We start from the raw sequence: 27,997 nt of genomic DNA on the forward strand, positions 1-27,997 counted from the left end.
ATTAATGTTTAATGCGCATTACAGTGCGAGGTGTCATGTGTCACAAAGCGCCCGTGGCAACACTTTGACATATCAGGTGTGTATTCTCTCTGTACTGCACAAACTACTGCAATTATTATTTAGCTTACAAGAGATTACAAGCAACGCTGCTTTCACGACCAGTGTGAAGGTTTCTCATCAGTTTGTTTGGGCCGACGTGAAGACAGCAATCGAGCTGGGAAACAGATCTGTATATGAAGGCTGGATTTTAAAACACAGATCAATATTAGTTTGATAGATGTGATATCGATTCATACAAACTTTGGCTCCATTTTTTTTATTATTTTTTTTCTAAATATGCCATTTCCTGCATCCTCTTCACCCGACTCGGCCTAAAAGCTCATGTGTGGCCGATTTAAAGAGTACAACTACAGAGAAGAGCTGAAAGTAAAGCGAAGCATTGACAGGATATGCCAACTAGAGATACAATACTGTCAAAATATCACACATTTCAAATAACAATGACGGCATTAGGTTTATGAAAAAGCTGTCATATCTAAGCTATATTGTTCTGAAGCCGATACATCTCTAAATAAATCAACAATGAATTGAATCTAATAAAATACTGACATTAAGAATCAGAGTCTGATTATTTGAGGAAATCTGTATCAACCAAGCAGTTTACCTGATGCAAAATAGGACATTGTACATTTCCAGGGAGTGTTTGATTTAAACAGAAATATTGTATCAATTAGTCCCTGAATCAAAATGGTGTGAAAGCATCCTAAGAGACTCCAGCCAATGCTAATGGCTCCATCAGGACGTATTTAAGTACAGAAACACATTAAGCTTAACGCTAACTGAAGCCTGCTAGCATGCAGGCTTAATGTCCAGCGACTTACTTTAATATGCCAATCTGCTAATTAGCAGTAATCACAAAAGAAAGCTAAAGCTGCACCGAATTCCATCACAGTGAATTAAAAAAGCAGTGTCACAGTCTTTTGGTGGCAAAAAGCGCAAGAAATACTTCTGTTCAGATTGATAGACAGGCACAGACATCCATATTTAGCATGGCTTCTCGACGTTACAAAGGATTCTTACACAAAACACACTTATTTTCCAGCTTTCACAAGGATACAAGATATTATCTCCAGAGAAGGCATGCCGAGATCTAACGGTTTGATATTAGGTGACAAAGTCATGTTAAGATACTAATGCTCTCCTACCGCCCACTCGGAGAATCAAGTGATGAGTGCGGTTATGGATTTTTGGAAGCAAAATCTGACAGACGGAGGCAAAAAGGCTAAAAGAATCTTTAAAAGATTTGATTTTAATACTTATTTTGGGTTATAGAAGGCAGACAGGGCGGTCCAAAAATGGAGAAAAGAAATTAGTTTGAATGTTAATATATTATAATGGATATATAAACGGATGGTTTAAGTGTTCGTATTTCTCTAAAAATATGTAAGAACTGAGCGGCAAAATTACTAAAACCATCAGAGCTTCATAATAGCTCATGTGACTCGGTTTTCCTGGCGTCACTGATTGTTTGGTCCTTGGCCTAATTAATGGAGTTAAGAAAACAGCCAGCTGAAAAACTTCTCTTAAAACACCAACACCACCTAATCGAGACGGTAAATTTGGATTTAAAATCAGAAGGAAAGATGCTTAAGTACTAAACAAAAACACAACGTGAAGCTGGGAATGTGACAGACGCCTTATCGTTGTGACAACACGTTACTGCAAACAGATTAGAGCCGTAACAGTTATTATCACCATTCATAATGTTTGGATGTGTCCAGGATTTAAGGCTCGGGGTAAGTTTTTGATGAAGACACTTTCACAAATTTAACTACAGTACACACAGTGTGTTTCAGTGTGCAAACATCATTTGCCGAAGCTCGCATTTGATGTTGACACAAACTCACATTACGAAGCACGTATGGAGGAGCGAGCAGAATTATTGTGTAGCGTAAAATTAAAAATTGATATTTCAAAAAAAATTGCTCTCAACCCACAAGGAGACGGGATGCATCTTTACTGTTGTGTATGGCAGACATCTTACCAACCCTGATGACCTTTATATTGGAGATTCAACACACTCGAGCCGTATTCTGTAACTGTGAATAATAACTGTAGTGCTGCACCACTTATCAGTCATTATCAGATCATTAAATATTGGTCCCGTTCTCTTCTCCCCGTGACTAATAAGAGAAGCAGTTTGGATGCGGGCGTCAGCAAATCTCTTTCATCTTTTTATGGACATAATTACACAACAAGAACACACAGTAAAACAAACAAGGTTCATTTATATGTGCCAGCGGGGAAACCTGCGCTCAGACAAAGAGAAGGTTTTACAACGAGGTCGGGCAGATCATCAGATAAGAGTTGGGCCGTCCTGCATCTCCCTCACTACAAGTACCCAGAGAGTGATTTTCATGGGCGACCCCAAGGAGCACGACGACAAACATCAGAAGTTATTAAAAAAAAACACACATATCTGGATGATATCTACAATAAACTTGGTTCCATCTTCTTGTAAATAGACAAAGCGACACAAACTCTGGGGAAAAATTGTGTAGCAAGAGGCAGAAAAAGAAAAAAAAAACATGAGACAAAACATTATCATAGATCAGATCATAGACATATTTTACCACGAGTGATGGATGGAAAGAAATCAGCAGTTGAGGTTCAGACGGTGCAGTGTTGGGGTGTTGGGTGATGTGATCTATGGAAATCTCCAATTAATAAAATATTTAAGTCTTAAAGGAATTGCTGACAAATGTCGTTGATACCAAAATGCACCTTCAGACTGATCTATGGCATCAGCCCAGGCTGAATTAGATGAGTCCAGTACAAATTATTATATATAATAATTTCACTAAAACTAATATCAACTCATCACCAGGGCTAACTCTGAACTAAGACCAGGGTTTCTATTGTAACAGTTTTAAAAAAACAAAGGTTTTTTTGAGTCTACAGACACAGATTACAGCACTAAACAAAGCAATTTCTTCTTTTTAACTCTAGTTATTTTTCTGGTTTGAAGTTTTTAACAACAACTCGGTGAAACATAATAATTTCGATTCTTATCTATGGTAAAGACACATTGAGGAGTTATCATGATGGTTGTGACGTTTTGTTTTAGTTGTACCTAAATCGTTTTTGTGTGTGTGAAAAGTAAAGCCCATTGCTTCATGACAGAAAGAGACAGGCGCCTACTTTAACACACTATGAAAGTCCACGAAAGTCTTTTTTTTTTTTTTTTTTGGACACGCACGAATCTCCAAGCTTCGTTTGCACGGTCAAACAAGTCTTTAATCAGAGTGTGCGCCGCAGCACGTAAACAGGAACATTAACATCTGCAGCAGGGAGTTTGTATTCAGCCGTCTGTTGTGTGTTCGTGGGGCGGAGGACACCTTGAGCTCACCCTGCGTGTGCCCCCGTAGCTTAGCAACCAGTCAAAATAGTTACCACCGTCTGTGCTGCAGCGTGCGGCGGGGGTCCACCGTATCATTAATTTCATCTGAATTATACATACTTACATAACATATATATTACACTTTTTTGGGGGGGGTTACATAATAGAAGTAAATTAAAAGAACTAGATGATGAGAGAATTTTCTTTGAGCGAAATGTAGATCCTATGAAAATGTGTCCCCATCCTATTTTCACTGCACCTGTGTTTTCCCATTCTGTTTGTTTTTGTGAGATACTGCAATGTTTTATGTGTTTGTTTCCTAAAATAATGTTTAAAAGGTTTTTAGGTTTTTAGGTTAAAGGTTTTAAAGGGCCACAGGTGTAATTTTTCTCTCTAAACGTTCTATTTTCTTCTGCCTGCTGCTGCTGGCTAGGCTAGTTAGCTAGTGTGTCCCATTGGTTTCTAGTTGGTAGCTGACAGCTAGCCTGCAGGTTTTATTTGTTTGTTTTCTCCAGTTGGACTGGGGTTTTAAATGTGTTTTGCCTCATGTTTTGCAAAGGGGAAAAGTGTTGGTTGTCATTTGGTTGCATGTTCCATCACTTCTTACCTACTGCTGTTAACTTCTTCTTCTTCTTCTTGGTTGCTAGTTGGTAGCTGACTGTTAGCCTGCTGGTGTTTTTTTTTCCCTTCTAAATGCATTTTGCCTCAGATCTTGGTACAAGAGATTGTAACATCTCATCCTGTGTAATAATGAATTCTTCATCTCTCCGTTTCTTTTTTTGTACTTTGCTTCTGTAGATGTAAGAGGGGGAAAAAAAGTAAAACCACAACCTGGTTGAGAAAATGGATCTGGAGGCAGGTGAGGAAGAAATAATTGAGTGAAGTGCTGAGAGAGAGAGAGAAGTGGAGGGGGGGCACTGTGTGTGTTTGTGTGTCAGAGAGAATAAGTGACAGTGTTTTGCCAGACGACAGCCGTGTGGAGACGGCGTGTTTTGTCACTTATCATTTGGAGAGCTTGCTTGTTAGAGCGCACGCACCTTAATAGTCGCTCTGAACCGGGAGAAACGAGATGAGAGGAGGCATTTTGTTACCGCGTCAACACCGCAGACGCATGCAGAATGCCGTACAACGAGAGAGCGCGCAAGACAGATATACAGAGTTAAATGAACATTTAGGCTATAAACACACACACACAGGCAAGCATCAAGCACACAAACACATTCTGTATTAGAAAAACACACAACGGCACAGCTGCTTGCTACTGTAGTGTGTGTTTTTCTTGTTGTGGATTACTTACGATGTTGTTGCCGCAGGAGCACTCCAGTAAAGCAGATTAGCGCTGCAGCTAATCATTATAATCGGCGGATTCATCTTAAAAATACTTATTTGATTTTGTGTTTTCTGTCTCAATCAGACATCAGGACACAACATAACTCAATTATCCAAAAAAAAGAAAAAAAAGTTAAAGCTGATCAACGGATGTTGTATTGGTGGTACTTTTCACAGTTTCTTATTGGGAATTAAAAGAATTATACAAAAAAAAAAAACATTTAAAAAATAGCAAAAAATAAACAGACTGGATACAATCCCATCCCAATGAAGACACGCACCCAGAGCTGTCATCTGTCAAACAAAGGATGAGAGCCATCACAGTGGCTCAAAGTTTCAATTTAAATAAATACTAATTAATAATCACACAGAGGCGACATATGATTCCACCATCCGTGTAGATTATTCATCAAAGAAAGTATTGGTGGTAATAGATAAAAAAATAGACTTTTCGGATCCAAACCTCCAAGATGACATGCTATGGTTAAAGTTTAGTCCAGTTTAGGTACACCAAATGAGCATTTTTGAATGTTAAGGTTAGAGGAAAGTTGTTGTCACGGTGACGATAATAAACAGTTGGTAAAGATGCTGAAACATCATCGATAAATCACTATCAAAGGACAAAAAGCCTTCAAAAAAAAAAAAAAGAAATGATGTGGCAAAAGAAAAAAAACTCAACTTGTTTACTTTCCTGTAACCACATTTATAATGAATGAATATGCCAAAGTCTCCAAAAGGATTTTAAAAACTGAATTCAAAATTAGAGGCTGTCAGAGTCTGCCAGCCGACAAACGTGAAGCTGGAAATCAACACAAACGTCAGCGGTAGAGCTCCTGAGATGACAAACTAAATACACTGCCAGGAGTATCCGGTACAAATGTTTAAAAGAAGAAAAAAATAAATAAAATGACTGGAAGACAACGATACAACATTATTGTGTCGATCGCAGCATTCGAGCGTCGGGGGAAAATGGCTGCTGTGTCAACATAATAACGACGTCACCTTCTCTGGTAAAACGATTGGTGACACTTAATCGCTTGATGCTGTTTTGAAGCTCTTACTGCGTCCTCTGCGCACTCCACCGGCAAACAGTTTGGTTTCTACGGTGCCCAGCACAGGTGCTCCTCTTTTAATCCATTTTTTATCAGCTTCAATAATAAATATATATTCCTGCTTTGCTTAGTGAAAACTCAGTGTGAACCACAGGTGTTATTGATGCCATCTGCCAGGATCTCACATCATAAACATCTGTCATGACAGTGTTTTCCTTTCCCGCAGTCATTTAGGTTTGGTGTAACAACCGTCAGTCTTCACTCATTCATACCACCTGAGCACCAAGAGATCACTCCTGTGTGAGCCGTAAAGAGCTCCTTTTCCAACTTCATGTCTTATTTCATGCTGCGATTGTTGCATCTTAGCAAAGGACTAATTATGTCCTATGTTAAAGACACTTCAGAGGTGATGAGGCTGCTCAGATGCACCGGGTCAAATAGTTTCACCTTTTATTCCACTGGATAAAAGCAAAGTCATTGCTAATGTAGCACTTCCTTACAGTGCATTTGATTTCTAAATGAGGGCAGGAGATAATGTTTCCTAAAGATTTTTTTTTTTTCAGAAAGGAAGGAAGAAGTGAAGTCAGCAACCAGATATCCAGTCAGACTGATGAAGGAACAGCTAATTGGCTGGAAAACAATTAGATTATGTTTCCACATGTGGATGGAAACTCACTCACAGCAGGACAGTTCTGTGGTAAGAAGTGAATGGCTCCGAGGAAGAGAAGCCGAACCGTTTTAATGAAGTTATGGCAGCCATTATGTTGTCAAGAGCCCTTTGCTTCCTCGACCATAGCTGCGCCGGCTTCCTCGCTGTGTGGGAGTGCATAGCAATGTGTTTCTGAAGAGAGCAACCTTGTTTCTTGGTTTGATTGAAACCAGTGAGGGAAACTAGGCTGTTTTTATTTTCTCGCCAGACTGATGTTATTTCCTTGCCTAATGAACACAGGAAACGTTGGCAGAAGACATGAATTCGCGCCTGTTTTACTTCAGTTTACCTTGCGGGTGTTTTCGGGGTTTGAAAAGTTCACCGGGATAAGTGAAGAGAAAATCCTGTGAAAGACGCCGTTGCCGTTAATTAACTTCTGGCATGTTTGACGGATTTACTCTGAACACAAACTCTAAACCCGTGTATTTTGTGGAGTATGAAAGTTCAAAGACAAAACATAAATAAAAACAGACTAAGGCTCGTGGATTACATGTTTACTATCAAGACCATAAAAATAAGACAGATGAAGATGTTCTGATTAATGTATGAATATTGGAGAAACATTCATCTTAGTGAAAACATCAAGTTAAGGATTCCACTTATCTACCTCAGCTTAATTACACATTTGATGTTGGAAAACTCAAAGTTCAACTTTGTTTAATTTTAAAGTTCAACTTTGTTTGATTTAGAGCATTTTTAGGCAAATGAAAATTACTTCAGTACAGTTTTGAGTTTTGTGAAGACGAAACAGACACATATTAACTGTACATATGTTGTACTTGCCTCATTCACCATCTTTTTTTTTAGATGCCACTAATTAAAAAGCAAATAAACTGCACTTTAATCTACCCTTTAACGATATGCAGTAAACTGCAAGTATATCACCATACAAACATGCTAATATATGAATGAGCAAACCCCTAATTAATTCCTATGTAACTCGGCACTACATGTCGGCACTAGTCGGCCCCCTGTCTAAGGCTGCTCATCTTGGAGAACCAGAGCACAAGCAGAACTAAAAAATTATTTCCTAGCCTTCAACTACTAGTAGCACTTCCGTTTTCCTCACATACGTACAAATTGGCCCTAGTCTTCACAGTGACGAGGTGATCTCACATATCACCCACATAGTTATTGTAAAGCATCACAGCATTCATTCATTTATTTTTTGGAACTTCTTGTCCTCTGGAGGGTCGTGGGATGGGTGGTTGGAACAGTCACTGGGCGAGCAGACCAGCAGCTGTAGTATAAATATATTTTTCTAGGTCTAAACGAAACAAGATGCATGTTTCTGAACTAGCACAGGGCATTGTTCCACACATAAGTACTCCTACTATATAAATCTGCCATTAAATATGAATAGAAAGATAAGAAAACATGCTGCGCCACAAAGCTATTGGGGAGGTGAAGCCTGGATTCAGCCTGGATTCAGCTTTAAACTGTTTCTACTGATCCAGAAACCTCCCGATGGTTCCCCCTCCCCCAAGGAACACACACATGTTACGTTCAGAGTAACTACAGGCATGTCATTCCATTAAAATGACTCTCTGGCTATGAATAAAACAAGACACTCTTGTCCAGAGGTCATTAAACGTGGTCTGTAATGTACAAGCACTGTATGTGTCTACCACCTGAACATGTTTGAAGCACATTTACACTGACTGGCAATGTATATTTGTGTAGTGTGTTCATGTGCGCATACTGTAAATTGTTGGGCAAATAACTTCAAAATGTGATTAGGTAGTAATATATTAAAATAAATTACAGCAATTAACTCACGAGTGAACCTCCATTAATCAATCCAGCTCCAAACAAGCTGCTTCCAAACAAAGATGCCATCACAACCATACATCTCATGTTCTTCTTCAAAAAAAAATTACCTTCTGTATTTATAATAAGATACAATTGATACAGGTTATCGCGTCAATTTCTGAGACAAAACATATTCATACGGCAACTGTACCGTCCTGTCTCAGAACAAAGCTAACCGAACAGGCTAAGTCATGACTACGTCACAGTGGTCAGATGGAGCTGGAGATGACGCAGGGGATAATGTGACCAGTTCATTTGAAGTCATGCATGACGACAGTTTAAGAGAATTGTGGGATATCGCGAGACAAGACTTAACGAGAGACGTACAAAGCTCAATTGTACTTTATCTAAATTTCAGAAATTTATTTAGCAAAAAAACTGTAATGGTGATGCAGCTAATGTCATCTCACCTTGTTGTAGGGGGCCACAATCGGACAAGTGTGGTTAAAGATTGTATAAACATGTGGTTAATTACAATAAAAGGAGAGAATTGAATAGAGGCAGTCATCAAAAATGCTTGTGCGCAGCTTCACCAAATCAAATTGTGTAGCTCCCACTCGAAAGTTCAAGCTAACATTAGCACAGCTAATGGGTAACACACTTGGTATCAAGTGTCTGGACCGTATATGTTGAAATAAAAAACTCCATTGTCAAAAACAGGGCGTCAGAAGCTGCTAGTCTGCGATAACCAACGTATGTCTGTGGATTATTTTGCCTCCAGCTAAGCCCCGCCCACAGAAAAACATAATTTTGTTTACTAACACAAAAGGGGTCTAAGCATCCTGGATCTTTTGGTTTAACTACTCAGTGTGTTGGGTTTAATAGCATCTGTTGATGATCCATTTGCTAATGTTTGGTTTGTCCATCCGGGGCTTTCTAAAGACAGTTTTGAATATTGATAAAAGGACCAATGAGACAGTGTATGAATGCGATAGTAGAGGCCCAGCAGAGATCTCTAGAGAGACTTCACACTGACTTGTTACACACTACATGATAGATGAGCAGCTCAGTGATGCGGCGATATCTCAGTATCGAACCACAGCTGCTTTGAAGTTTGATACGTATTGCTGCCCTCTGCCCGACCTGTAGACACCAAGATGAGGATGAGAAACTCTGAAACCGATCAAAGGATAGATAGACAAAATATGTCTTCACAGTTATTTTATATGGTAAAAAGGGTACCAGTGTGCTACAAAACACACAGACAGCGAGGGTGAAAAGGCTGAGCTATGAGGGAGAAGAGGAAAGGAAATGTGCAGCAATTAATTAATTAAGAAAACATCTTGCTTTAGAGTCCTACTATAAAACTATAAAGTGTATAAATATGAACAGATGCAAGGCCAGGAAGGAAGTAAAACATCTAAACAGAACAGAAGGGAGAGAAATTGAGATAATCAAGTATCAAAAGGCAGGAAAATTAATGATACTTAGGCATATTGAGAATTACATGGCAACTGTGTAAAAGAAAGTCTTTAATTTTTCCATCATGTGCAAGAGTCCCAGTTGCTAGGTGATACCATACAATATTATCCAGAGAGGCATTGTGAAATATTTCTGGCTTCATTACATTCATGTCTCGCAGGATAAAAAAAGGCTCGGGTACAACCTGCTCAGCATCTCCAGTTTTGTACAGTGCAGATGGAGAAGACAGTAAACTCTTTGCTAATTACATTTGATTGAGAAATCTGTGTGGCGCAGCCAATTTAAAACTGGAAAATAGCTTTTAACTTCCCAGTGGTGTAGTAGCTGTGTATGTACAAAGAACTGATTAAAGAAAAGAATAAATAAAAAAACAGGATTGGATCGTGAGAAGAAAGCACACTCACAAACATACAGAATTGTACACAAAGATTTTTTTTTAAATCTCACAGATTAAAAATTAAATAAATACATTAAATCTCATGTCAATCTGCATTTTTTTAATGTATTTATTAAATTTCAAAAAATATATATGGGGCATCAAAATAAACATCCAAAATACCAATAAAAAATAACAACTTACAATAAGTGTATATTTTCTGCTTGAGTTGGAAATCATCTACATCTGGTTATAGCAACTGTCTTGTACAGGTAGGCACCAAGTAAGAAGAAATGCTAAATGCAATATCTGAATTACACAGCAGAGTGAAACCTGACTAATATGTCACTGGCGAGGCAGGTCTTAAAATGTTAGCACTAGCTCCAGCATCGAAGCGTCTGGCTAAAAAAAAAAAAAACTCTTGTAGTAGCACCAGTACAAAAACAAGCAGAAGTTTCCTGCCTGCCTTTCCAGTTACTAATAGGAGTCAAACCTGCAGCTGTTTGTCACTTTGAAAGTCGCATTGTTGAAATAAATAACATTGACCATCTTTTTAGGACGTTCTGCTGTGGAACTTTTGGACCTGGCATTCCTGTGGATGTTTCTTAGAAATGCACAAGGTGTTGACCTGGCCTCCAAATTCACTAGTTCCCAAACTGATCATGTATCTGTGGGATGCAATAGAACAAGCCTGGATCACCCCATCGCACCCAAAGCCCCGGGACACCCTCAGAAGGCCCATGTCCACTCTCTGATGAGTCACAACTGTTTTGGAGGCACAAAGGGAGACCTACACAATATTAGGAAGGTGGTCATAATGTTATGGCTGATAAATATATGTGTTTTATTTAAGATTTGGTAAAGTCATAAAGGTTGTTTTTAAACCCACCCCCTCTGAACGTAAGCCACGCAGCAATCACACAGGACGTTCACATAATTACAACATAGTAATTAAAAAAATACTGAAAGTTTTCAAAGTTTTTCTTTCCATTTTTTTTTTTTTTTACTAACAAAAAAAAAGTATTTTCAAAGATGCGCAATCATTTATCAAGGCTACATTACAGTTTTTTGATGAACAGCTGATTAGCATATCCCAGCTCACACTAACACAAACATCACCGCACACACACACACACACACACACACACATGCAGTCAGGATATAAACTGTGGATGCTAGCCACTCATACAGGCAGCACCTGTCAGCTGGTGTTGTGGGACAGCCAAGGGTTTGTTTGTTTGTTTCTCAGCCGTCTCTCTCTCTCTCACACACACTTTCTATGTATGTGTGTGAGTGTATACCTCTGTCCAAGGTTTCCCCGTTTTCCCTCGACACCCCCGCCACCCCCCAACCCCCCTCCTCACCTCTCCACCGGCTGCTCCCTCCTTCGCTCCATCCTGCCTCTCCGTCCGTCTCACTTCATACCAGCCATCATACCGCCATCCATTAGATCCCTTTCTCTCCGTCTCTGCACCTGTGCCTGAAAAACAGGCTCGCTCAGTCTTTCCCTGCCTTCCTGCTCATTACAGCCCCAAGGCAGCCACTCCATCACAGAGAAAAGGCAGAGATAAGCTACAAGAGTACACCTGTGCCTGGTATGAATGCCAAATCTAGAGTCACCGACAGCCAATTCCAGGCCAAATAATGGAATCAGCGAACCTCAGCTTCAGACAAATCAGCCTGACAGCTTTATCTCCCACTCCCAATTTCAAAGCACGTCACCAACCTCATTATCAAATGAGAAAAGCAATCAGTAAAAAGAAGAGAGAAAAAAAAAAAAACTGTTGACACCGCTGCGAGACCGCTGGCGAGGGATTAAGTTTACAAAGCTCATTTACAGATGGAACAGGTGGGAAGAAAATAAGAAACACGTTCTGGTTTCATCAACGAAGCTTTGCCGAGTGTTATTGGACAAAGGAAATAGAAATATGTTATATCAACAAGCATGTACGCTATTAATAACATGGGAGGAAACTAATTCTCACTAATTCAACGAAGGCGAGAAATGAAATAATCATCCTGACAGGAACATACCATTAAGCCTGCCATCTAGTCAAAAGCCACATTCTCTAATTCAATGGGCTTTTAGAGGGTACACAATATCCACAGCTGCTGCAGTAATCCAAGACGAGAAATTAGTCACGACACCCGGGAAAAAAAGAGGGGAAACAGTGAAAAATTCCAGCGAGGTGAAGAGGCAGTAGGTCGGAATCGGGTCTGTAATTATTTAATTTTTTTTTTTTTTGAAGTAACGAGGGTACTAATTATACGAGAAGTAAGAAGTTACGTGAAAACCTAACCTGTTTTTATTTTTGGGGGAAAAAATACATAGATAAATTATTCACTGATCAGGCATAACATTATGACCACCTTCCTAATATTGTGTAGGTCTGCCTTGTGCCTCTAAGTCAGTTGAGACTGATCCAGAGAATGGACATGGGTCTTCTGAGGGTGTCCTGGACAGGATGTTGTTAGTGGGGGGCCAATGGGTCCCCTGGGTTGATAAGAGAGGCCTCTGTGGATCATCCCAGAGATACTTGATCAGTTTGGGACCTAATGAATTTGGAGGCCAGGTCAACACCTTGTGCTGTTCTTCATATTTTTTAAGTTGTTCCTAAACATTTTACATGTGTGTTCTTGTAAAATGGGGTGGGGGTGCCTGGTCTGGTCTAGGTGGGTGGAACATGTCTAAGTAACATCCACACGAATACCAGATTCAAACAGAACACTGAATTGTAACAAGATGATCAATGTTAGTTTCTTCCGTCTGTGGTTTTAATGTTGTGGCTGATCGGTGTAGCTCTATTACATAAGGTGTTAGTGGCATTGATAAAATAGGAGATTTATGACTAAGCAAAGTCAAAAGACAACTTAAGAACAAAGGAAAGTAACCGGTTCAATAAGAGGTCAATTATGAGGGGCACTGAGACAAGAACCACAGAAGAAAAAAAGTGGATCGCTGGATAAACACATAAAAATGCATTTTATAGGAGACAAATATATTTCACTATGAATGCAAATGTGCAATTTGATCAATGCCGCTTCTATAAAAGTATAAAACTTTCTCCCAAATCCAAAAATTAGCAACAAATTAGACGTAGACAATAAATGTTTTGCTTTGTTTTTCTTTTCTTTTTCAGTTTCATCCTCCCCAGACATGGTTTAACAAATTGTGTCTCTTACTCTTTGTGTCCATTTTTTTTTCCATTAAAGTGCTTTAAAAAAACAATAAAAAAAGAAGTTCAAACATCTTCCAAACCCCTATCCACTCTTTCTCTCTCACAGAAGAATCCACAATCTACAAAGACATTTCTCTTTTCGTTCATTTCAAAGGTTAAGAGCCTGGACAAAAGATGTTCCTTACGTCACAGAAAAGTCGGTTCTCTGTATTATATCCGCTGGAAGCTACAAGCTCTCACATCACACTTCTTTTATTGTTTTATGTTCAGTATATTCAAACTCCCTTTTTGTAGTGGATACATTTTAAAATCATTATCAAACTCTGCACAGTAACGGCCAATTAGCAAATTTTTGGATGTGCATGTGGACTTTAAACTAAATATTAAAACCTACTTCAGCAGATGATAGTAGGTTCTGTTTCAATCATAAGTATCAGGATGTGCCGCAGGATAATGACACAGAGATAAACAGCACTCAGATGGCAGGTCAAGCGTATTTTAGCCAATGTGAAATAATGACAGTGGGACTTAGTTCCTCCTCCCTGGGCTCTATTATCTGTGAGTATTCATGAAAGTACGCGTGTGTGTGAGAGAGAGAGAGAGACTATGCAATTATAGATTTAGTAAACCTGAGGCTTAGTGTGACTCTATCAACCTCTGATTTGTTGGGTGGATGGATGCTGATGATAATTAGATGCGTGTCTTTATGTGTGCCAGAGTGAAGGTGTGCATACCATACTAATGTGAAGAGGAGTTTTACATATCAAATAGTGTCCTACTCTTTCCTCAAGATATGTGTGACCTCTGTACGCAGCCATAGTCACATGTGTCTGTGTACTTGTGTCTATCAGGGTTATTCGACTAAAATCTAAACAGGTCCAGTTATAGAAATCCAGAAGATTATAATGTCCAATGTATTTAAGTACCCTGGTATAAGAAACAACATCTTTATGTAATCAATACCCGACTGTCAAATCAAATAAATTCTGTACAACAATAATGAATGACTGATGTTATCTCTTTAACTAAAAAAATGCAGGGCTGCATTTCCGAATAAGAGAAAATAAACACTTTATGTGAACATGCACAATTTTCATATTTGGTTTAACTTCAGAAAAATAAAATGAAGGGGGAAAAGCTTGAATTTCTCCTTTTCTGTTTCGCATCTTGACTCAATAGTCTGAACCAAATTTACAGTTTATAAATCTCAACACTTCTCAACAATGGTACACTCATCCATTTCTCTACTTTTGTTTTCTCTGCATGTATCACCTTTTTCTCTTTCTTTTTCCATCTTATGTCTATCTTATGTCTAACTCTCTCTGTCTATTTGGGTTAGGGTTAAGCTATCTAACTCTAGAGTTGCAATGTGTACCAACTGGCATAGACTTGACTGGCTAAGTGGTATCATACCATACCATACAGGGGGCTGAGATGAGATCTGTGCAAAACAGACATTCTCAACGCATCATTCCAAACATGAAATACACAATATGACAGGGACAAACTCATCTAAAAGCCTCCATCAGGACACAAATGAAACCCCAAGCAACTGTATGGGAACATGACGAAAACACGAATACAGCAAACGTCTCATTTAGTGCTCTTACTGGCCTCACCACTTCATGATAGCCGCCCACAAACATATGAAAGCAGAGATCCTGCTGATTACAACAACGCCTGTCTCTTCACTGTGCGACAAAAACTCAGAGAGCTAGAAGCCAAAGAGTCACAAAATTAACATTCGCAAAATCATAAAACCTTTGCAGTTTTATGATTAAAAGTTATAGTGACCTATGATGTACATAATGTCACTTTTAGTTAATGACAAAGCTTTACGCTGATGATGGTATAATATACAGTGGGGGAAATAAGTATTTGATCCCCTGCTGAATTTGTAAGTTTGCCCACTTCCATAGAAATGATCAGACTCTGGTTTTTATGGTTGTTTACTGGTTATGGGTATAGACAGAATATCAGTCGAAAATGCATAAAAAACACACAATCTAAAAGTTATAAATTGTTATGTATTTTATTAAGGGAAATAAGTATTTGATCCCCAAGCACAACACAAGTCAGTACTTTGTAGAGAAACCTTTGTTGGCAAGCACAGCGATGAGATGTCTCTTGTAGTTGGTCACCAGGTTTGCACACAGCGCAGGAGGGATTTTGGCCCATTCATCTTTACAGACAGTCTCTAAATCCTTCAAGTTTCTTGGCTGCCTCTTGGAAAGTTGGAGCTTCAGCTCCCTCCACAGGTTTTCGATCGGGTTAAGGTCTGGAGACTGACTAGGCCACTCCATGACCTTAATATGCTTCTTCTTGAGCCACTCCTTTGTTGTCCTGGCAGTATGTTTTGGGTCATTGTCATGTTGGAAAACCCACCCACGAGGCATCTTCAGTGTTCTTGCTGAGGAAAGAAGGTTTTTGTCCAAGATGTTACAGTACATGGCTGCATTCATTGGCCCCATAATGCGGTGAAGTTGCCCTGTACCCTTTGCTGAAAAACAGCCCCAAAACATGATGTTTCCACCTCCATGCTTAACCGTGGGTATGGTGTTCTTTGGGTCATACTCACATTTTTTCATCCTCCAAACACGGCGGGTCGAGTTAATGCCAAATAGCTCAACTTTGGTTTCGTCAGACCACAGCACTTTCTCCCAAGCGTTCTCTGAGTCATTTAGATGTTCACTGGCAAACTTAAGGCGGGCCTGTACATGTGCCTTCTTGAGCAGGGGGACCTTGCGGGCACTGCAAGAGTTCAATCCATAACGGCGCAGTGTGTTGCCAACTGTTTTCTTGGTGACGGAGGTCCCAACTGCTTCCAGATCATTAACAAGCTCCTGCCGTGTTGTTTTAGGCTGCTCCCTCACCTTTCTCATCATCATCCTCGCTCCATGAGGCGAGATTTTGCGGGGAGCTCCAGACCGAGGACAGTTGATGGTCCTTTTATGGGTCTTCCACTTGCGAATAATGGCACCAATAGTTGTCACCTTCTCACCAAGCCTTTTGCTGATGGTTTTGTAACCTATACCAGCCTTGTGCAGGTCTACAATCTTGTCCCTGACATCTTTTGACAGCTCTTTGGTCTTGCCCATGGTGCTGTAGAAGTTGGAATGTAAGAAACCGATTCTTAGAGCAGGTGTGCTTTATATACATGACGAGTTAAGATCAGGAGTATTGGTAATTAGTTGACTGAGCACAGCTGTGTGCCACATGCGCACCAGCCAATCTGTAGGAGCCTGAATTCTAAGTGAATTGTTGGGGATCAAATACTTATTTCCCTTAATAAAATACATAACAATTTATAACTTTTAGATTGTGTGTTTTTTATGCATTTTCGATTGATATTCTGTCTATACCCATAACCAGTAAACAACCATAAAAACCAGAGTCTGATCATTTCTATGGAAGTGGGCAAACTTACAAATTCAGCAGGGGATCAAATACTTATTTCCCCCACTGTACCTACAGACGTCTTGGGTTTGTCTCTTGGTGTATTGACAAATATGATGTATGGATTTGTTTTGGATATGGATGGAAATTAAGATTGATTTGAAATGTTGGACAAAGTCTCTCTCGATCACAATTTCAGTACTTTACTTTTTTTTTTAAATTAAACTACGCCGACATTGTTTAAAACTGCATACACAGTTAATTCTCAAGATGCCTTCAACCTGCATCTAATTAGATCCCAGCCTTTCGATTAATACAGTTACTTCAACATCTGTGTTCTTTTAAGAAATGAAAACACAAAAGAAACCCCTTAATGCATTGTTTTGTGCCCATTTATGTGTGTGTGTTTTCTGTAGATGTACGAATGAGTCCGACTGCATGAATCTGTGTTAACAGCTCCACTGTGAGTCTATAAGGTTGAAATACCACAGTGTAAATCGTTGACATTAAATCCATTTTATGTTGTGGGCTGACCTGGAAAAACAAAATTATGGCTATAGTTGCTCTCCGGCTAATTGAAATAAGACTAGAGATGCATTTATTTACAGAATATAAAACGGTACCCTCCGCCTTCAAGCTCAGATCGGGGTCTCATCTCTCCTATTCATTACATTAATCAATGATGTGCAAATCCTCCAGGTTTACGTTTCCGGGCATACAGTACGTACGGGCCATAACAACAAGCCAACTGGAAAAACCAATCAGGCAAATAGGTCATCAGAGAAGGTGATTGAGCAAGAAAGACATCAAATCTCAAGCTCAATCATTCAGATCAAAAACTTTATGAACTATAATGAGCTATAATAAAAGCTATAGCATATGTTGGCTGCAGAATAAAATGATGGGCTAGTCCTAGCGTATTGTAATTAAACTGTGAGACACAAAGGAAAACCTTCTTTGTTCCCAAACAGTGTTAGCTTGATAAATCGAGACAAGATGAAGTAAAATCTGCACACATGATTTCACCTCTCATGAGCAGAGACAACTCCTCATTGACAAACCAATAGGGCAGATCAGTTAGCAGTCTTTTTCTCACTTTCGAATGCAGCTGTGAAATTCAGCATGAGGTAGCCACGGCCATTTAACCGCACCTGTACTATTAAACTCCCTTTTTAAGTGGATGCATTTTTAAAACGTTCTAGTACAAATGCAACTGTAGGAGGTAGCGACAGCCATTTAAACACATCTGTATTCAGAGGGCAGATGGGGTCATGACAGTCTGAAAAGGTGCAACATTTAAGGGTATTCACATCAACGATTCGCACCAAAAGACCAGACCAACAACAGCTGCTCTTAAAGTTAGCCTAAAAAAAAGAACAAAACATGGAGAAACAGACTGACAATGAAATGTAAGCTTCACCAAGCCTGTATGAAACCATCTTGTCGTGCAGAACAAGAAGTTGTGTTGCTATATATGCCAAGCCCCAGCCAATGCATCATCTCACTTCACTGTGTTCTTACAAGCAATGTGAATGCAAACAGAAGAAAACACACTTGAATGTGTGTAGTTCTCAAGGGAGCTCCCCAGCTGGTTGTTACCCTCAGGGAGTGCCCCAAAACGGTTTGGTCGGGAAAGCACCAGCAATTTATACAGTATGTGTGTTGTCCCTCCACAAAGCTAATGTAACCAGCTATCGTATGGCACCTTTCTACACCTTGTCAGTGTCACAACAGACATTTTGTAAATGATATGGCTTAAAACAGAAGCTTCAAATGGTGCAGGAGGCAGTGGAGAAGTTTTACTCACCGAGGCCTGGCGGGTTCTCAGGACACGGCGGTGGTGGTTTGGGGGAAGGCGTCGGATTATTCTCAGGCTGCATGCTCTGTACCAGCTGGTCGCCTGTGGCCAGGTAGCTGGCTAATGTTGCGTTGGGGCGGGAGAGGTTGTAGTAGTAAAAATGATGTCCGCTCCCGGCTCCGCTGACGTTATTCCTGGATCCGTTGCGGCCGTTGTTGAAGCGGCTGAAGATGTCGAAGCGCTGCGAGTAGACGTCAAAGTAAAGGATCATCATGATGACGAAGTGGAGCAGGCAGAGCAGCAGGACGCCTTTACAGATGCGCTCCAGAGTTCGGCCCAACATCAGCCGGGTCATGGCAGAGGAAGGCGACCGTCCCGCGACGGCCAGCCACGACAACGCTGGCGTGGCGAGGCTAGGGGCATGCGCTCATCCCAACGGAGTAATATCAGATACTGTTAGACCTCTGAGGATGGCATGTGTCAGCCAATAAACAACTATCTTGCTTCCCCAGGGGTCATGAGGTCATTTAAGAGGCCAGGGGGGCTCTGACGTCAACTACATCTACTTGTACCCTACTTTACTTAGTCTTCATCAATGCATTCCTTTCCCCAAGGACTCAAGAGCATTCACTAATATTCATATTTGTCAAATGAACAGGATCTAATCTAAGACATAAGGCCTTTGTGACAATTTTTTTTAAAGGATATCTGGTCATATAATGAATTATTAGTGCCAAAAGACAGTCCGCTCTTTCTATGGGCTTCTAAATAATAGATTGTACCAGTGATGGCGCAAACATTCATTAGCGTGGGGAAGAGGGTCAGCTGTCATTTCCATCCGTTTGACCTCTTCTTATAGCACCGGGTCAGTCAGACTTCCAGAAGGGATTGGTCGTGGATACAAAATGCTGCCATCTTGACTAGAAGTCATTAACCTGTCAAGTCTCAGGCACCTGGGAAATAAAAAACACAAGAACGAACTTAGTCAGAATGAAGCCACATCCATTTTATATTCAATTTAATATATTGATTTATCTTTTTCTTTATATTACCAGGCCAACATTAACAAATGTGCTGTTAAACAGTGTTAATGTTCCAATGTTACCGTGTAGGTGAAGTGTCATTAATTATAGCTGCATATTTTGACTCCGTACAGTGACTTGCGAGTTCCATTATTCGCTGAATCAAATCGAACCAAAACATCATCGATCTTCTACAGGCACCCTTAAGTGCTTTCAGTGACCTTGATCTTTTTCCAGAAGCCTGGTTGAACAGCAGTGAAATAAATTCAGAAAATCCGCTCCCTGCAGAGCAAGAAGTACACCCAAGAATTTGACAAAGACGGCGTCGACAATAAAAACATCCACGGACGCAAATAAACAACGAGCCTCGACTCGGGCAGTTCAGGCAAATTGACATGCCAAGTCAATTTTCCAGTCAAGTGGTTTAAAAAGCATTTATGGTAGAATGAGACGGCAAGTGGGAAAATACAATGCAGCGAACATATGAGCAAAGCAGAGAGAGAGATTGGGGGGGAGCACTTAGAGCGTTCCCACGGGCAATGCTTACTGTATGGTCATGGCTTTTCCAATCAATAAGAGCAAAGAAAAGATGAGGTTGAAGAACATACAAAAAAAAAAAAAGAAGAAGCCAGAATTACATCAGATTTTCTGATGAAAACCAAAAGAGCCAAGAGAGAAACAGAGGCAGTTACAGATCTTTACTGGTGTTTGTATCTAATGCAAGTCTCGGCTCTTGAGTTTCTCCGGTGGTTAAAACCGCACTCATCACTCAAACCTGGCAAATGCAATATTTTCACAAAATAATGTGCACAACACTCTCGTTTGGGATGGAAGACATGTAGTCCAGTATTTATTTGTTTCAGTCTCCCTCATAGGAGAGTTTTCACACGCAAATACAAAAGGGCAGTAACTTTACGTGTGAAGTGTTTTCAAATGAAAATCAGCGATTAACCAGAAAAGTTTTATTATATTTTATCTAGTTCAGAACCAATGAACCAATGAACTGAACTAATGAAAACCAAAAACTATCACCGAGAGACAGGTCCGATTCGTAACTTATTATCCGATAAGATATTTTTGATTAACTTACTTTACTAATAATAAAAAGTGACACAATAATTTAAAAAATGTCAATCCCAATTTCCTGCTTCACAAGACTTCTCCAACTTATTTTGCCTGACCAGCGACCCAAGAATATTTAATTTACCACGACACGTGACAAATAAACAGCAACGCTTCCAAAATTCTCAAAGCCAAAGATTTGGAAAAGAAATGACTTGAAATTATTAATTATCAGTATAGAGTGGCAGATTAGTTTTCTCGTACAACCATCAGCCTAATACTTGCTCTCCAGGGTTTCAGGCTTGGAGCTCACCATGGAAACACTTTGGTTTACAGAGCGTCAATAACAATCCAGACTGTCTAAGCAACGTCTAAGTCTCACACATCAAATAAATAAAAAAGGGATTATTTTGAATTGACAATGGCACTAATTCAAAGAATGAAAGACCTGAACCAACTGATCGAATAATTGAATAATTGTGAAAAATTCAGCCCCATCTGGTATCTAGGCTTGACGTTTGATTCTTTATGCTGTCTTGAGGCAAAATGGAACAATCTTAAACACATGTTGAGTGACTGAGCTGAAGGCTGCCTGTCCAGATAGTTGGCTAGTGTCTTTTGTCTGTGGGCAGCAAAGTGAGGACTGCCAAGACTGAGCCTCGAGGGTGTGTGCATGTGAATGTTACTGTGTGTGTGTGTGTGTGTGTGTGTGTGTGTGTGTGTAACTTGCCGGTAAATGAGATGGATTTCTGCTGACCGAAAGACCAGACACCACATGTCAGTCACACCATAATGCGTGTGCAGGATTTATCTCCCCAGTCACGACGCTCTTCAGTGACTAAACAGCCTCGTGTGTAATACATCTATGTATTTATCCTTTTTTTTTTTTTTTTTTCCCTCTCCCCTGAACATGCAGTCAGGCATTTGGACAGATAATCGGTGAGACAGACTTAAAAGTTTTACCCCATTTTCTGCTTCAACTACAAAGCTCAGGGATCATGGGGGTTACCCACTGATGTGCGGCAGGTATTGAACGGTGTAAGAGTGAAGTGTGGCACGGCTGAAAATCAAATGAAATTAATCCACAGACGGGATTAATAGTCTGATTTGACCCGGACGACCAGCTGCTCAGGACTTACCAGAGATCAATGTAGATACTTGTGCGTCCTTTCCTCTCATGTGGGGTACATAAACCAAGCCTATGGTTGCTACATCCGCCTGCACCAGTCTCTTCGTTTGCTAACATTTTACCCGCCTAACCTTTTTCCAGACAACGCACACAAGTTTCATTTGTGTCTCTGGCACTTAACTCCAACTCTCCGTCCTTTATTTTCTCTCTCTGTCTGTCTCTCTCAGGGATCTGGGGATTGTATGCACAGCCGGAGGAGAGCGCTCACTTTAAACTTGATGCAAAAATGTAAACTGAACTGGAGGGCGGGGGGGACTACAACGGCAAGAACGAATCCATTAAATCCTTAAAACTTCACAATGAGATGGAGATAAAGACCTGGGAAAGAGAAAACAAGAAACGGAGATGGCTTCAGCAACTCACTTATGTAACCAGTTTATTCAAGGATCCTCATAATTCCCTTTTTAACGACAGCAATAGGTTTTGGAAGGAACCCTAAGAGAAACACTTTGAAAACATGTGAAGTGGAGCTGAGCTACTTATTTTTATTTGCTCATTTCCACCTGTAGTGGCTGCCTCTAAATGAGCAGATAAAGACTGGACAGTCCAGAGGACGAGGGGACCATTGTCATTACCAACATTATGAGCAACCAAAGAGAACATGAGTAAAAAACAATCAAAGAGACATTGGAAACCAAAAACAAGGAGGGGTGAAAGAATGTGAACAAAGGGAAAAGATGAGCAGGTGAAATAACAATAATCTACCTTATGTCATGTAATCATATTAGACCTGAAGTATTGCCCACTCTTTATTCAAGAGAAGCTGCAGAAAACGTAGCCTTATTGTCGATTCATGGTTCCAGGTCGGTGTCGGTTAGTTCTTCGTCTACACTGAGTGAGGATTGGGGGAATTAAATCAACACCAAAGCGAAGGTCATCCAACAAGCCAGTAATGCATCGTCCGCTACAAACGCTGGTTAAAAAAGGTTGGCTTGAACAGCAAAGAGCATGACCACAGCAGGGTTTACTATGAAGATGAGGAAAAAAAAAAAAAAAAAACGCAAAATGAAGAACGCATGTGTTAATCGTGCACCACTACCGAGAAGTTCTTCATCCAGTGAAACAAACCAACAACACTAGCCTACAATTCTGGATGTCCGACATGTTATTTGAAACAGCTGCGACAGCCAAACATGTGCACACAAAGTTCTACGCAGCAACAATGCAGCACCACGCTGGAGCCTTTAATCAGATGCACAAACTCCCAGTTCAACTCTAGGTATAAAAAGGCCACTTCTGCTGACAGAAAAAAAACTTAATGGTGCCACTGAAGTTGTATGGAAACCTCTCACATTATGGCCAGGTGTCAAGTTCTGTCTGTGGGCCCCAAAAGCAAATATGTTCCCAGCTCTCCCTCAACGCCAAGACTGGCAGGAGTAACCAATCACTGTGAATCGTGAGACATGAAAGGAAGTGAATTAAAGCTGTACAGGTACATTTAGAGTAGGAATGCCAAATGATTAAAACAATTACTCAAGAATAAGAAGAAAGAACAACAATTATTGAGCTCCATATGTAACGTGCGACCAGCGAAAATTAACTGCTTACAATGGCACCTTAAAGCAGATTTTTTCTCATGGTTTTAACACCATACAATATCATCACATAACACAGGACACCCTCAGAAGGCCCACACTATGATAAGTCAGAACGATTTTGGAGGCACAAATGAGACAATATAAGGAAGTTGGTTATAATGTTATGGCTGATGGGTGTATGTCATTATTATTGCTACAATCCATCACAATGATAAATACTGTCCTAAATATTCTCCAGAATAACCTCAATAACAACCTGCATGCTGAGGGGATATGCTGCTGATATGCTGGAGCTGAGTTTGCCATTTGGACTCTTATTGATCTTTTCCCGCCAGAGGAACTTTGTGTCAGTTTGCCTTCCACAGCGTTACTTCTGCAACACTTCTCGATTCCTCAAACCGCAGGTCAGGATGAGGGTGAAATATATAGAACATCTGCAGATTAATCAACAAAACTGAAGGTATTTGCATTTGAATCCTAATAACTTAAGCGGTGCAACACATTTGCTGCTTTCAGCTTTTCATGCACTAGACATTTCTGCTTCGTTTCTGCTTTTGTATCTGTTTAATGACATTTCTTTTTGAATATTCTTGGTTGTTTTCAATTTTCAGCAAATAAATAAATAAATAAAAAATGCACCAATCGGCACTTATGTATCTCGTGATAAAACTTTTAACCTTCACTATTCCCACAGGCAAACAGGGTTTCTGTGATCTTTCTGATGGGTTTCCAGTATCAAAAAGAAATGCAGCACATGTATCTTTCATGATGCTGTTGACGGAGTTAAATCAGACGCTTTTCTTGCAGAATTAAAAAAACAAAATGTACATCTCCAGTTAGTAGCAAAAATAAAAGGAAAAACAAAAAAATATGAGTTTGAAAGCTAAACCTCAACCAGAATTTGAGATGTTAACGTTCAACAGAATATGAGATCAAATGACCTCAGAAAGAGAGGAGGAGGGGGAGGAGAAAAGAGAAAGAGGAAAACACGAAACTAAGCAGACTGTCAGTTCCATTTCATTTCGCAAAAGCGCGCCGAGTATATTTTAACTTAATCTAAACTTTTTTGTTTGCATTTACACATTCCTTGCTCGTCTTAGAACTTGCCGTAAATGAACAGGTAAATGAACGAAACTGCTAGTGACGCTTTTCGGCTTTCCTTTGGCACAAAGCTTTCACAACATGTATTCTTTAAATTCCTCCACAGATGCATCCGCACATTAGAGATCAACATTTCTTGTTACGCTTGAGCCGTGACGCTTTATTGTGTAATTCTGGACTTTTATTTTTATTCGCCGTAAGCAGAAATTGCCACAGAGGTCTACTCTGTATGACTCTAGAAAATGAACAGTGTGTTATGGAAGAACCTGTCAGTTGAAAAGGTATATTGCAGGTATTGGGGCACAACACAGGGTATAAAAATATATATATATACATACGCCTAAATGCGCTGAACTGCAGCGATGTGATTGGTTGATTAGCTATTTGTGTTAACAAGCAATTGAGCAGGTGTACCTAACAAAGTGGCAAGTGAGTGCATGTGGGCTGAGTGCATATTTAAAACATTTTTCTTTGGAGTTTGTGTTTTAAATCCTGCTTTAAATGGGGGTTTCAAACAACTCAAAGAGTTTAAAGGAGCATCCAGTAGGAAAGTGACTAGCAGGGATGTGGCAGCAAGAGACCATTGGACCATAAGGAAATTTCAGACAGTTTGGCAGACAAAGTGGTCAGATGCCAAGCTGAAGTATTCTCAGCTTTGAGGGGACGGCCAACAGGATCAACAGTGGATTAATATACCCTTATATAGCCCCTTTAAACGTTTAGATGGCCTGGAGCATCACACGGAACAGTGGGTCCTTTACTTTATGTTCAAATATGGAGCTGCTAGTGTATTGGCAAGCTCTGCCAATACACTAGCAATTTATTTTTATGTTCTTTTGTTTCACATGAAAAAAAAAACGATTAAGGTGAGAAAATACAACATTGTTACCTAGGCAACCAGAGCCTGGAATATCCACTGGCACCGAAGCTGTCAGCTACAGTGACAGGCGATGGGCGATATGTGGACGGTGCGTAAGTGATAAGTCAACATTACTTTGACGGAGTCGACAAAAACCTGCTGTTGTTTACTTCGCTGTGAAATCCAGTCTTAAAGTTCTAGCGGTGAAAGTGTAACCGAGTGTGGCCATGTTGAGGGTCTGGATATGGAAATTAGGATAATCCTATCATGGTTCTTATTAGTTATATGCCTTAAATTATGAATAAGAATGCTCTGCGGTTCATCAGTTAACGTGCAGCTCTGAAATTTACATTTTAATAACACTGCAGAGCTTAAAGTTGCAGCAGCAGCGCACCGTGTTCTCCGCCTTTGCGAGGAAGCTGGTTGTGTTCACACATTTACAGATGTTCCCTTACAGTTTTGTATAGTGCTTATACGAATTGTTGAAGTAAGCGTAACTTTACGTCATTTTGGCGAGGAAACAGTGCACAGAAGACGTAACACGTAAGAATAATTAGAATCACTGAATCCAAGTCTTTACACTACATAAGCAAGCTATAAACATACTTACTTAATACACTGCCTGGCCAAGAAGGAAGTCGCCACTAAGCAAACAGATATGAACCTCCTGTTGGATAATTTCTTCAGCTGGCAACAAGTTATTTAACCCCAGCTGATGCACATCCCGTGGTCATGGAAAAGATGTTAGCGTGTTTGAGAAGGGTCAAATCATCGGAATTCATCAAGAAGAGAAAACATCCAAGGAGACTGAAGCAGAAACTATTAAAATTGTGTTAAGAACTGTCAAACGTATTATAAAAAACTGGAAGGACAGTGGGGAACCATCGTCTTCAAGGAAAAAATGTGGTCAGAGATAAAATACTGACAGATTCTCTTAAACGTTTGGTGAAATAAAATCAAAGAAAAACAAGAGTAGAACTCAAGGATATGTTTCATAGTGAAAAAAGGAGCGTTTCCACGTGTACAATGTGAAGGGAACTCAAGGGATTGGGACTGAACAGCTGTGTAGCCTTAAGAAAACCAGTAATCGGTGAGGCAAACCGCAAAACCACCACAGAGTCCAGACTTTAAATCCTCCGAGAATATTTGGGATACGCTGCGGTCAGACTCGCCTATCATCAATACAAGATCTTGGTGAAATATTAATGCAACACTGGACAGAAATAAATCTTGTGACGTTGCAGAAGCTCATCGATGCCACAGCGAGTGCGTGCAAAGCTAAAGGCGGCGCAACGTAATATTTTGGTGGCGACTGTTTTTTTCGATTGTTTGTTTGTTTTGGCCTGGCAGTGTAAGTCATTGTCTTGTCACAAATGTAATGGACACACACACATCAAAAAGCGCGTTTAGACGAAGGGCCAACTGAAGCCGTCAGAATGTCGACAACATCTGTATCTTAAAATTTGAATTGGCTGCCAGACAAGTGGCCAGACTGGTAATTTGTGAGGGTACATAATTCATCGAGTCAAGGCCAAACATATGCTGGAAGGAGAGATGATCTGTGACTGCCCTTTTAATTTGAAGGGATCACTCAAAACAAAAACACCTTATTTTGAAGGAAGGCGCAAGAGCGATGCATGTTCCAAATTATGATTTTTATCCAAAAACTAGAAACGCAGAGTTTCATGTCTACACTGGCCCTGTGTTTAGAAGTTAGAGAAAATGAGTGAACCTTTGAAGAATTTCAGATGATCTCTGATCTACGATCTATAGAGACTTTTTTAATCCTACGCTGTTAACTGTTGGTTAGCTCCAGTGGATCACTGTGGGTTGAGTTCACACTCAGCTACAGTATCATCAAGGCCAAGTAGTCAAAAGTGAGCCCCGGGGATTTTGAAGAATAACCTTTTAGAAACAAGTTCCCAAATTTACAGCAGAGCTCCAGTTCAGTAAAGGTCAGTGTGCGCGCGAGGTGGAGGAATCTCTAGGTGCAAATTGCGTGCTCCTCTCCACACACGGCTTTCTGAGCAATGGCACTTGTCATTCCAACCGAGCAGCCCGGGCTTGTCAAATATCCAGCCTCACATGCAGCCACGCTTCAAGACAGCAACACAAAAAGGAAGACGTTTTCAGACATCGACTGCTTTGTTACGTGCCAGGCAGCCAGGTACTCTGTGTGTTTGTGTCTCCCCTCCCCTTTCCTGTTATTTCTTCAGGTAATGGCTGCAGAGACGCTGCTCACCTGTGTAGACAGGCTATTGGATGATTACCTCGTCAATTGGCCAATCACAACAGAGGAGAAACCTTAAGATGGAGGACGTCTCAGGCCTTCACTCTCTTTTCTCCTGCCTCTTGATTTGGCTGCACATGATTTTGCTGTCCTTGTCTTTTAGTGCTCTTGCAGCGACTTTTGTGTATTCAGGTTTGTGTTGGAGGGTTTTGGGACTAGGTAAGATGGGGTACCCTGTACATATTGTGCACTCACGTAGGTGATTATTGTTATTCCACTAGGTTTATGGGTTGTGCCACCGCTGTATTGTTTTGGGGAAAGTCTCTTGGTAGACAAGCCAGTTAGGCATTTTTGTTGATTTTCTTTTCCCAGAGGTAGCTCAGATAGGCCGTCTTTTGTTATATTACTTTCATTTTATTTGGCACAACCTCTTTGTCCCATCCTCCCTCACCTTAGCCTGTTTTCCTTTGTTACAATAAATCACGCTTGCTCATTTTCACAAGACTTGTTTGTTTACTGGTTG

General features: G+C 40.2%; 1 protein-coding gene across 2 annotated transcripts in view; it reads right to left on the bottom strand.

The window, feature by feature from the left end:
* Window positions 1-27,997, bottom strand: part of b4galt2 (UDP-Gal:betaGlcNAc beta 1,4- galactosyltransferase, polypeptide 2) — a 187,256-nt gene that overhangs the window by 143,168 nt on the left and 16,091 nt on the right. For both annotated transcript variants that reach the window (XM_047588864.1, XM_047588865.1), the window contains exon 2: window positions 18,483-19,426. In XM_047588864.1, coding sequence (XP_047444820.1) covers window positions 18,483-18,828 — 346 coding nt within the window. In that variant the 5' untranslated portion in view covers window positions 18,829-19,426. The remainder of the gene's footprint in view (window positions 1-18,482; window positions 19,427-27,997) is intronic.

The sequence above is a fragment of the Mugil cephalus genome, chromosome 7 (genome assembly GCF_022458985.1).
Source record: "Mugil cephalus isolate CIBA_MC_2020 chromosome 7, CIBA_Mcephalus_1.1, whole genome shotgun sequence".
NCBI lineage: Eukaryota > Metazoa > Chordata > Actinopteri > Mugiliformes > Mugilidae > Mugil > Mugil cephalus.